We start from the raw sequence: 12,538 nt of genomic DNA, 5'->3' as shown, positions 1-12,538 counted from the left end.
TCAAATGACCACACAGCATAATTTGTTCTCCTGATACCGCTGAATAATCCTGTCCTGGGGGATCACTGCAAGATGATCTGACCTGTGTTTGTAGCTGTTTTGGACACATTATTCAGTAACTTATACAGCTGGAGGATATACATCAAATATTGGGGTGTGAGAATATGTCATATGGGTTTTGGTTATAGCAGTGTAGATTTAACTGGTGGTAGGTTTTAAATGTCTGTGTTGTATAGAGTGAGATGAACATTGACTTAATGCTTTTACCTGTTTGGTCATTATATCAACACTACTAGCTGTCTTTTATCAAACATTTCTTTTGTGTAAGTACCTTTAAGCACCAACAGTTGTCACCAAATAACAGTATTTTGTCAGTATTAACCATTGAATACAAGATTAGCTTTCAAACATATACCAGGTCTTTTTGAAGTCATGCAAGTAGGCACACACACACACACATTGTACAGTTCGACAGGTCTTTGTACCCATCAAACAGTGGCTCTAAAAATATTCCGTTCCTGCTCTTAGCTTGTACGTATTTTTAGACGGCTCCTACATAACATACACTCAATCACCTTTCACAGTCAACTGTGACTTCAGTTAGAAAGCTTTGAGTGCTTCAGTACGGCCTCAGTTGGAGGGAGTAGTTCAGAAGGGAAGGTTGTGTCAAGGAGATGGTTTACTGTGACCCAGGATTGTGAGCAGACAAATCCAATCACCACTAGGGATTTACTAGGTAGGTAACACTTCACATACATACACACAACCATTAAATATTTCAATAAGGACGCTCCAATCATTACTATCAGAACCTGCACCAAGGTCAAGGAGCACATTGTACTCCCCTAGCGTTGAACAATATCTAATTTACAACCTTGACATGAAGCGTTTCAGTGCTGTGCTGCTGACAGAAATCTGAGGATAAAAAAAATGTATTTCTATAATCAAGAGATGTAATTTTATATCATTTGAGAAGGCACTGGCTAAAGCAGGGTCATTAACATGGTTAATATTTTCTTTAATACAAACACTGAATTACAATAAAGGCATGATGAATCATTTCACAGCAAAAGAATTAATGTTTTAAATTTATGTCTCATAGAGCAATTTGACCAGGTGCAAGAATAATGCAAAAGCACAGCAGGATATTACTTTAGTCTGCTGATTTATGTAGGGTGGCTCAGCGTAGATGTATGCATAATGCACTATAGGTTTGCTCATGAGGCTAAGCATTATTGTTTACATAAACTAATAGCCTCACGAACACTATGTGCACATACATTTTTACTGCATGCATGTACAATTGGACACATAAATACACATCCATATATTTATAGTATTATACTAGTGAGGACCCTCAGTGATGTGATGTATTTTAAGCCTCTAACCACAACAAGACTGATGTACAGTTTTATTTAGGCTCAACACAGAGCTTACACTGTTGCTCGTGCAAGTGGCCTACACCATCGTATTTATACTTGTGCAGCGGTGTGTCTGCACTGCTCTGCAATTACACTGCCAAAACACTAGTGGTCAGTAGGGTTTCTGTGCCACTGTTTTGAGTTTCAGTGCAGTGAAGTGTGACTGATTCAAGTAACACACCTAAAACACACATAAATCATAGTATAACAGCAGCAACATTTAACAAAAGTACAAAATTAGACTCCTAGACTCCACTGTAACACACGGCTCGCAGACAAACTATTGTCTTTTGGTAGACACATATACAACATGCGAACGTTATTAGCATGAGCCTATGACATTTTTACACTGCATAAATTAGTCTGGCGCTAGCAGATTTTTTTCTTACTCATATGAAGCTGGGAACAATGGCTACAGCATTTAACAAAACAAAATTTGGTTCCATTATAACTCACAAGGTTCATGGGCAAAATAATTGTCTTATATTAGATACATTTTGCCCACATATACAATATATAAGCCTATGGCATTGTATTGTTTAAATTTAACTAGCGGCTAATGGACTTTTCCTCTTCTTATAATAAGCTGGGATAAATGACATACAAGACTTTAAGTAAATAAAAGCTTCACTTTTACGAAGAGAAATGGTTTTCAGTTTACAAAAACATAAATCAGGGCATAGATGCCTTCTCTATATCGTAGCCTTTGCCATAGGTATGCCGTAGATTCAACACAGACGCATAATGTAGAATTTATACTCATGCGTTGAATCGACGTAGGCTTCACATCGATGTAGAATTGTAAGTACACGTCGCGTCTGCGCAGACCGCAGCAACTTTGATTGGTCAGCTTGTAGGCAGCGTATTTCCTGCTACGCATTTCCAGCTGCTCCTTCTTCATTCCGTAAACATGGACTAAATGGAGGAGAGTAAACCCAGCTTTACAGTGCACTACTAGCCTTTACCAGTACTCAAAATTTTAATCTTACTCACTTTATTGCCAAGAGTTAGATGAGGAGATTGATACCATCCTCATTTCTGTACCTTGAATATGAAGCTACAGCCAGGATACAGTTAGCATAGCTTAGCATGAAGACTGGAAACAATTGGAAACAGCTGGTATTGATCTTCTTGCCTAACTCTTGTATGTCTAACTCTCGGCAAGACACAAAGTATTGCCTAAAATGTCAGGCTGTTCCTTTAAAGGCCATACAAAATCTTATCTTTTAACTCAGCACTCGCCGGCTCTGGGCTTGAAGGGTGACTGTAAAAAGTCTGTAGCTTCCTCACTGATGGAGAACAACAGCTGCGGTCAGCTTGAAGTCAGGCAGTTGTCATCGTAAACAGCGTTTATGGCTGAAAAAAAAAAGTGTGTAGAAAGTAAATGTGGCTTGTTGGGTTACAACTGGTAGATGCTGGGATTTGGGGGGGTTTGTCATTTGATACCAAAACTTTAAAGCCTGGGGCGGGGGCGGGTAAAATGTCACTTTAACCGTGAAAACAGCACCTTGAAAAAACGAAGGCCAGCCAGCAATCTCAGTTTGCCAAAAATGCCCTCACTCTGAAGGTTAAAACTCAAATTGGGTCCCACAGAGATAGAGAATGTGTCACCAGCTGTGGCCAGTATCCTCAGATTCGACTGTGTTCCTGTAATACAATGGCTCATTATTTAGAGCCTCACACACACACTCACACACACATACAATGGGGCAGCTCCAGGCCATCAGATTAGTGGAGATTGACCCCTTCCCCACCCTGCAGCAACTTCCCTTTTTTTTCTTAACCAATCAAAATGGTGGGACTGGCAGAAAGTGTAACGTGAAACCGGGGGTCTTGGCTCAACACTGCAAACCTAGGGCACAGTTGGAGGCCAGCAGAAACAACAGCCGCAGTCTTTCACACTCTCTCACTCTCACAGAGTTTCCTTACTTTGTTATACCCTGTTTACAAATACCATCTGTTGCATACACACAGTCAGACTGTTTCATTCTCCAAGATACAGACACACACCTCTGAGAGCTTGTGGGATTTACACTGCGGACTGCTGCTATGGATTAATCACTCTGGTGGCTGGCTTTGTGTGTTACCAGCTGGACTAGTCTCAGCCTAGCCTAACTGGACACACAGAGGACTCACTAGCTTAGTAGCCAACTTTATTTGTCATTGCCTGTTGGAGCTAGGTGAAGCTAACATCTGCATGAGGCCACAGGGCCCTCTTTCTGTGCGGAGGTTGGATGATGCAGTGTGTGCTCTCCTTCATCTCCCCTCAGCTGAGTTCTGGATCCCCCTGTAGCTGTGAGGTCAGCCCCGAAGGAACAAAGAGAAAGAAATCCAAGAACCTGTAAGTACTCAAATCAATCTGTTGTGTGTGTGTGTGTGTTTTCCTTTCTGTGTTTATTTTCAGTGTTAACGAGAAGGTTTTTTTCCTCTTAATTTGGATTTTATCATTTATCATTACTAAACCATTATTTAGGAAAACAATGCTTTGACTCTCAGGCTTAGAATAAAAAGATAATGTGTGAGAAAGAAGATAATGGAGTGCGAGAGAAGCAGCACAATAGATCACACTCTGATAGTCCTGGTAGCATTCACCACTTTTGTTTTCAGTCATCAGCCTTTTATTTTCATGCTAATTCAATTACCATGTGTATCCAGGAAAAGGGTTAAGAATTTCACACCCTGCATTAGCATCCATTATTTTAAAAGGATGTCTTTGCATCTTATGTCCAAGTTAATGGTAAATATCAGTGGGCTGGCTCAGCACAGGGGGGTTTAAGTGAGACGTCAGGACTTGTTCTGACAATGTGTTAGTATAGGTGTGATTGGATTGGTGGCCTGAAAGTCAGGATGTATCTACACCACCATAGCTACACTTAAAACCTTGTCCTTTCCTTTCTATTTTGGGTAATTTACTTGTATCAATTTAGGAGGATTAAGAATCAGATTTACATTTCACATGAATATTTCGACCACTGTGCCTGTCTGTGCTATACCTGCACATGCTCATAGAGCTGCAAAAGAAGACGCATGGTTTAGGCTTAAGGTGACTGTGAAAACTAATCATCCAATGCTGATCATCATCTGCTTAATTAAGTGGTAAATGATGTGTGTGCTGCTGAGGAGCGTGGTACCATATGTGTGTCGCACATTCTCAGCGGCGTGAGATGCAAGGTATGTGTGTTAAGAGCGAAGAGTGTTTGTTTGGGTATGTGTCAGATGGGCGCGTCGACGCCTCAGCGATTCATCAGCTGTTCAATGAGCCTTATTCACGCTCCTGTTCATCAAGATGAAAGCACATTTCACGCCGTGAGGACAATAAAACCACTCTCAGCGGCCGTCCTTGGGCCTGATAGCTGCCCATTCTTCTGCACAAGCTGCGGTTTTATGTTGTTTAGTTAACCAGCAGATTAAGTGATTAAGATTCCACAGCCTTTTTTCCAGAGTCCAGGGTATGTTGCCTTTTTGTCAGCTGCTGCAAACAGCTCCAGCTTTATTTCCATTAATAACACAGAAAGCAGCACTGATTTCTAGCTTTACAAAATGTGTTCTCTCCGTCTTTTTCATTAAAAGTCTAAAATGTGTGATTGTTTTAGTCAGTTTGCAGGAATAAATTAAAGTGTATTTCCAAATCAATGATTCATTACTTCTTACAGCTGTTCCAAGAAGTGATTTGGTCCTATTTAACTAAAGAGTCGATACACATAATAAAACGTGCAATGACTCTGTGTAATGTTTACCTGGCAATCTGAGTCATGGCCACACATAGCAATTCAGCTCAACAACATTTGTTAAAATAGGTCATGGATAGCAAACAGTGATTTTTCGAGTAGGTAAACAAACATGAATCATGATGTTAGCTCATCTGATGTTACACACCTTTCTGTCATGCGGAGGATTCTTTTTCTTTTTCAAACAAGCAAAACTGTGATTAAATGAAAACCTGCAATTTTTGAATACAGTAAATCATTTGAAAGGTCCAGACTAGAGTGACGCAAACAACAATACATTTATTTTCACTCCTCAGATACATTTATTCTTTAATTCTGATATGGTAAACGACATTTACGATATATCTAAATAAATTTTATAGGGTAATCTACTCTGTCTTTCCCTTTTTTATATCCCAATGTAGACACTTAGTACCACTTCTTCACCTGCGTTAATACCCATACATAGGTTTCCCACAGATCTCTAACAAGTCTTTAAAGGCATTGGATTCATTCATCTAAAAATAAGGCCCTAATAGGTTTTAAAATGTCTTCAATCAGTCTTTCAAAAGTAGGATTTTATGATTTTTTTTTTCCCCTGACGTTGCATTGTAAAACTTAAAATTATTGGTAACATATATTAAAAAAACGAATGCCTCTCACATTAACGTCAGGCAGATCAGGATAGCCAAACCAACAACACTCATATTTTGTTTCCAGCCGGTATACTCAGAGCAGAGGATCCACTGTCTTCTAGCTAGCTGTCACTGTTCCCTAAAAGTAGTGGAGTAGGGAACATTCAATGGAAATTGGCTATTTCACCAAGATTTCGCAGCATGATTGAAACTGGTGAAAGGCAATGCATACGAGGCTCGGTGTATTCTAAGCAAAATGTTGTTCAAACCCAGCACAGTGGGAATCAAATCAGTGAGTACAGTACATTTACATGCACAGTTGTAGCTCGACTACAGTTAATCATAAGTGCTATATCGTAGGTGACTGAACTTGCTTGCGTTTCTTGAGGACATTTTGCCCCTCAGCAAAGAATCTTCAAGTAGCAGTTCCAGAACTTAAGAAGCTTCTTGAGAGGCAAAAAGTCTTCAAGAAACGCAAGCAAGTCCATTTGCCCACGATATAGCACTTATGATTACCATGACCTGGATGACTGAGAATCTTCATCGACATCTTGACTGCGGTTGTAGCTCGACTAGGCTATTAATTGGACTACTGGTCTTTTCCCAGTATACAAGTATGGGAGGGAAATTGATTTATTGACTGAAGTATGTCTGACTGCTACAACAGGGGGCGATATGCCCCCATTCAGCTTGTTAAGTATTGGACCTGAAACTCATTTGTGGCCAGTTGTTTGACTGTTTTTCCTAGCATTGTAGTAGGCTTGTTTTAGGTGCTTCCACCCAACATGGATTTGCTCGGGTGTCCTTTTGAATCCAGTGTCATCCAGCTGTTCCGCAGACTAACATGTTAACATGTATTTCAAAAGTCCAATTTTAGTTAGACTGACACAATAAATCTTTTTTCTCTAATGTCATCTAAACGTACTGCGTGAGAAACACAAAGTTGCCAGGTATTTGCAGTTTTGTTCTACCCTCGTTGCTGTCTTGACCAAAAAAGTCATGTATTAAGGTACAATTAACATTTGGGTTAAATTGACCCTAACCCTAAGTAACTGATGTTGCCTCATGTTTTTTTTCCGTCAATTTTAGTTATTGTAAAATTGGTCGTAAAAATGAATATAACTCTGCTATTTATAAGAGAGATTTTACCAAATATGAGAAATGTTATGTATTAGTAAGTCTGGTAGACTCTTAATACATCATTATAGTGAACCTTGTTCCAGCTTCTTGTTGACAGGCTGTATTGTATCTGATTGCCTCTCCAGGTGCACTGCTACCTTAAATGGGTTCACCTGTGTTTTTTGCAATTTAAGAGGCATCTGCACTGCAGAGTTGTGACACTGATGAAAGCTGCATGAAGGAAAAGGTTTTCTCCGCTGTAGACAAAATGACTTCCTGTCATTGAATGCGACCCTTCTCTGTCATCAGTAGTCAATATCACAACGATAAGTCACAAAGCTCTCTGAGCGCTCTACATGTTTGCACACTTGCCTTTTGTCTCCAGTGTTTACAGCCCTTGTTTCCATTAAATCCTCAATGTCACGAGCCTCTTATCGCTTATGAAGACTTTTTCATCTTGAAGTTTTTGACCCATTTTCAGGCAATTTTTTATTATGCCACACTGTCAAACAACCTCAGGGGCAATAATCTACTAAATTATATTAACTCACATCAATAAACATACTCTCTATATAATATCTGTCTATGTAGCTCAGAGGAATACAAGGTAATATGTTGCTGCTATAGATAGAAATCTCAGGCTTCCTATATGGCCAAGCATGAAGGAAATTAAATTATTTCCTCCAGATGTTGGAAACTGATATAGAACATACACAGAGAGCCCATGGCCAAAAGTGTCTGACATGGTCAAATCACACTGGGATGCAGCAACTTATATCTAAAAGAAGGTACTTTGACCTTTGGTCATGTGGTTTTTTGGAGATGAAGATTTGATTTCCTGTCCTCTCCTCTTCCCTCCTGTGTGTACATTGTGTGTAGCCTTGACAACTTTTGTGGGGTGGTCTCAGTCTGACAGCAGTTTTAGTGTCACTGTAAACACTTTTCTTCCTCCCTTAATCGTGATAATCATTTTCATTATTAGTAAGGTGAGGAAGATTGAATGAAACAGATCTAAATACACAACATACACATCTATGGATGAGGAAAATTGATTGTATTTTCACTTAGAGGTTGAAATGGTAGTCACATGTTAAAGCACTTTACGTATACCCTCTTTCCAAGCACATGGCCTCCATGGTCATCGACTTCTTAAGACTTCCTGCTCTCGTGCTCTAGTTTTTTTCCCGCTGTACTCTTCCAACCTTTTTTTTTTTTTTTTCCCCTTCAGACACCTTTTCCTTCTCCGCTTTTAGCACACTTTACTTCCTATGTCTAATTTTCTCGATCCAGCACAACTGTTTTCCTGAAATTGTCCACGTTATCCTTGCCTCTCCCCCTTCCATTATCTCCTTTTGTTTTTTTCTCAGTCCAGGTGTTCCACTTCCACGAGCCATGCATCTCTGCACAGCTGTGCTCCTTTTTTCCCCATCCGGTTGTTTCAGGCCAGTAACAATGAAGCCATAAACCCTAGAGCACATCAACTGGTCCACCAGAGAAATATGTGCAGAAGCGTGAGCTTGCTGACAGATGAATATAAGTTTTTATTTTATGTACATACTGACAAGCTTGGGATACAAATACCTCAGTGATTAGAAATGGAAATTTGAGTCATAGAGGCAGGGAATACAGACAGATGGAGAGGGCAGAGAAGAATGAAGCAAAACGCTGAGTGCCTGTGAAGATTTGTGCAAGAAACCCAATATTGCCATCTGTGTGTTTGTGTTTCTGTGTTGGACGTATGCATGGTTGTACTTCACATACTGTGTGTATATGCATGTATATTTTTATATGCAGAGGTTTTTTTTATAGCATAGTACTGATTCTGTGGCATCTCTAGTAACAGTGGTAGGCGATTAATTGATATCACTTGGTTTTGCTGCCAAGGTGCATGTAAGACTCCTTTTGTGTGTTTGTGTGAATGTTATTTATGTAGTTAAACATGATGTGCACTGACCTTGTTGTACAATAAGTGGTGACATTATGTGAACCACTTAAAGCTATTATGTCTGAGAGGAGTCTCGGTCATCCAGGTTATATATACATATATATAGACATTTAGAAGTTGAAAATTCTTTCTTAGAAATAACTCCTCGAGACGTACCATATATATAAGCTTAATTAGACAAAACATTTTACAGAAAAAACCCAAAATAACAGGATAATCAAACAAAACAAAACTGACCAAATAGACAAAAAATAAACAACTAAAGAAATTAATACAAAATCAGGAGATCAGACTCAGCATGAAGTGGATCAGTCAAAGGTTATTGAAAAGTGTTAATGTCACTGATAGCATTAAATCATCAAGTTGTAAAACAGAATTTACCAAGCTTATATTTATAGGTATATTATTTCAGAGGGAGCTGTAAACATAAAGGCTCTCGTAGTTTTTGGTGTAGAGACTGTAGGAACAAAAAAAACTGTGTAGAGTGTCTTAATTGATGATTAGAGGAGAATCATCATTAATTAAATCCTTTGAACAGTGATTGAAATGTATTTATTTGAAAATAAGCTACAGCCAATGTTGCTGTCATCTTATTTCAAGGGCAAATTAAGAGTTTCATGCATTATACAATGATGAGTTGTAAAAAGATCAAATCTGCATAGTCTATTATAAACTATACTAAGAGGAGGAAGGACAGTTTTGGATGCAGCCTGATAAACAACATCAGCATAATCCAGTATTGGTAAAATGAGTTGTAATGCAAGCTTCTTTTTACATATACCCTCTCTCCAAGCACATTAAGAGTTTCTTTTTCAAGCTTCTTTTAACAGTCAGTAAAAAGTTATATCTGGAGCTGCAAAAAATACCCATACCAAGCTTCATTTTCTTCACAATATAATTAATATGGTATTTGAATGAAAGATCAGAGTACAGATGCTAAATCAACATTAACTAGACTTCCCGAAACTGAAATGTTTCATTGCCCTGTAAAAAGTATATAACAAAAGACTGAGAAAAAAACAATTGGACCTCAAAGTGAGGACATCCCATGGAGGTGATGAAGCCTCTTGGATGAGTGTTGAATTCCTTTAAGAGCAAAACAGAAGTTGCTTTTGACGTAAGCTGAATTTATAATTGATACAAGAAGCCAACTGGAGTCCTGCCGTCTCAGGTGTAGATTTTTATTTAAGCATCAGATTTCAGATGTTGATAGCACCACTGCAATTACTGACTGATTAATTGTACGTGATCAAGCAACACGGTGTTTTAAAAGAGTGCTCCCCCCACTTAGCATTTAATCCCAACAACAATATTGGTCTCTTTCTTATTCTAAGCATTGTTTTTTCTTGTTAAAACCTGGCGTGTGCATTACCTACAAAGCAAACTGACCACTAACAGTTCAGTTATAGTTTCGGGTGTGTTATGTTAGCAGTGGTTAATGTAGCCTCGAGCAACAGGCTTCAAGCAGAGATAAGGAGCAAGTTACAGAGGTCTGGTATCCTCCACACACCAAAAAACTTGTAGTCTTCAGACCCAGATCAGATAACGTTGCCTCAACTGACATCTTGAGGCAGTTTATCAGACTTGGTGTGGCTGCATCAGGAAATGCAAAAGGTTTTATACAAAAATGCAGTAATACTTCACAAGAGTTCCCCTTTAACTTTCCAACGATAGCTGTTTACATAGAGGTCGGTGAGCTACGTACATACGTATAGAACTGCAGTTACATCCAGTTAACTTACACAATTGTTTCACCTGAATCACCATCATGCCTAGAAAGCTGCAGTCGCTGTTAGCAGTGGAAATGGCTTTGCTAGATTTTTGTTACGGAAAAGGAGAAGACGTCTTAATTAAACTTCCTGAATGTTGTATTCACCATGTACTATCTCGAATGTGTTTGGAAACTTGTTGGAGAATCCCAGCTACAAAATTACAGTTCTTACAGTCTCCACAGAGTGTTTCATTACACTTTTAAGGGCTCTGTAGCCTTGAGTTCGGCACTTCAACCGTTGCCATCTTGGTTTTTTTGGACCTAGAAGTAGCCATGTTTGGGCGAGAGGCTGGCACTGTGGAGGAGCAAGGGATTAATCTGGCAGAGAAGCAGAGGACACTATCGGCAGACAGCCTGTCAGCCAAAGCAGCCAAGCTGTTAATTATGCCAAAATGCAAGCCTTAAATAAAATGTAAACGGCTGAGTTATAGGGACCTAAAACGTTTTTTGCACCAGGCTGTGAACATGTTTTTTTCTGCTTTAAAGTTGGGCACTTTAACATGAAGTTCTGTGGGGATTGACTGGCTTCTGGAGCCAGCCTCAAGTGGCCATTCAAGGAACTGCAGTTTTTGGCACTTCTGTGATGGCTTCGGTCTCAAGCTACGGAGGTTGCCGCTTGACTTTGACATATAAGTGTTGAATAATCAAAGACACAGCTAGAAACTAAACCTGCAGTCATCTTACAACTAACCGGTTAAATTCTGTCAAGCATCCAGCAAGAGACAATATGAATTTTGTTGTGTGTTAAGTCTTTCTTACAGCCTGGCAGCAGATTTAGCACAAAGCTTTACCACTGCTTGTCGTCTGGGACGGATGAACAGAGCATTACAGTAGTCAAGTCACTTCTTTTGTAAAAAGGCAAATGTCATCTCCGCTTACTAACCCATAAAGCTAAAAACCCGTCCAGGCCCCAGTGGAAGGAATCTGTCCTCTCTAAACACTGCGTGGTGATTGGGTGAGCCCAAGGTCCGCCTTCCCCAGACCCCCTGGACTATATAAAGCTCCACCACATCCTCTCAGGGGTTAGAGGAATGTGATTGTCAAACAAACCCCTGGGCCCTGAGCACCGGCACTCCTGACACACGCTTACATGCAGTCTTTTTTCCGCACACATCAAGTGAACCTGTGTACAGGCTGGCACCCATGTTTCACACTATGGTCGATTTCTCGGAGAAGTACCTGGAAAGGTAAGAGCAAGGCAGTAAATGTGTGTGCATGTGTGTGTGTGTGTATCGGTTCATCTGTACTTTGGTTATCAAGAATTAGAAACATGAGGAGGGAGGGTAAGGAAAGCGTGGGTGGGGGCTGCTTTGCGTCCCGCAGGAATCGGTTCTCTCAAGCTGGTAGGAAGCTATCTGACCTCTACATGGATCTCATTTGACAGTCGCAGTGAGGGAGAAGAAACCCCCGAGAGGCTGAAGCGCTCAAACTATTTTGGAGGAAGCAGCTTTAAGTTCTAACTTGAGGCTGCCCCTTTTTCTTATTATACGCAGCCTGGATTTCAGGAATAGGATTGCTCATGTGGTCTTTGTGGCTAGCAAGGTGAGTTTGCTCAGAAATAGAGCTCTTTTTTTGGTCTTGATTGAGGGAGACTGTGAATGAGATAGTGTTATATTTATGGACCAAATTTAGGACAATTCCCTTTTTCATTGTTCTTCTAGGAATATGGCAGTGACTTTGTCTTTGTTATGAGGCACTTCATAGATTTGCTTCCTCTTTGTTATTGTGTTACTTAATGTTCTTGGAGACATTGTATCTCTGGGCCGTTATGTTTGTTTGAACAAAGTACAGGACAGACACAGTTTGTTCTCATATCTTTTTAGACCAGGTCCAAGTAGAATAAATGTTATTTAAGCAGTTACAGACATGCTGACACAACCCTTGACCCATTATACTAACACAGACACAGATGCACCAACAGCCTCACACACTTGCACAGT

The 12,538-nt window shown here is 39.8% G+C and overlaps 1 protein-coding gene across 8 annotated transcripts in view; it reads left to right on the top strand.

Annotated features, from left to right (window-relative positions):
- The window catches only part of rgs3a (regulator of G protein signaling 3a), a 205,048-nt gene that overhangs the window by 182,982 nt on the left and 9,528 nt on the right, over positions 1 to 12,538 (top strand). For 7 of the 8 annotated variants that reach the window (XM_033646286.2, XM_033646289.2, XM_033646288.2 and 4 more), the window contains one exon: positions 3,692 to 3,762. In XM_033646286.2, coding sequence (XP_033502177.1) covers positions 3,692 to 3,762 — 71 coding nt within the window. Of the gene's footprint in view, positions 1 to 3,691; positions 3,763 to 11,616; positions 11,786 to 12,538 lie in introns of those variants that run through there. The other variant, XM_033646294.2, reaches the window with a different exon arrangement.

This window comes from Epinephelus lanceolatus, chromosome 19 (genome assembly GCF_041903045.1).
Source record: "Epinephelus lanceolatus isolate andai-2023 chromosome 19, ASM4190304v1, whole genome shotgun sequence".
Taxonomy (NCBI): domain Eukaryota; kingdom Metazoa; phylum Chordata; class Actinopteri; order Perciformes; family Serranidae; genus Epinephelus; species Epinephelus lanceolatus.
Note: the sequence above shows the minus strand (reverse complement) of the source record. Positions and strands in the feature narration are given on the sequence as shown.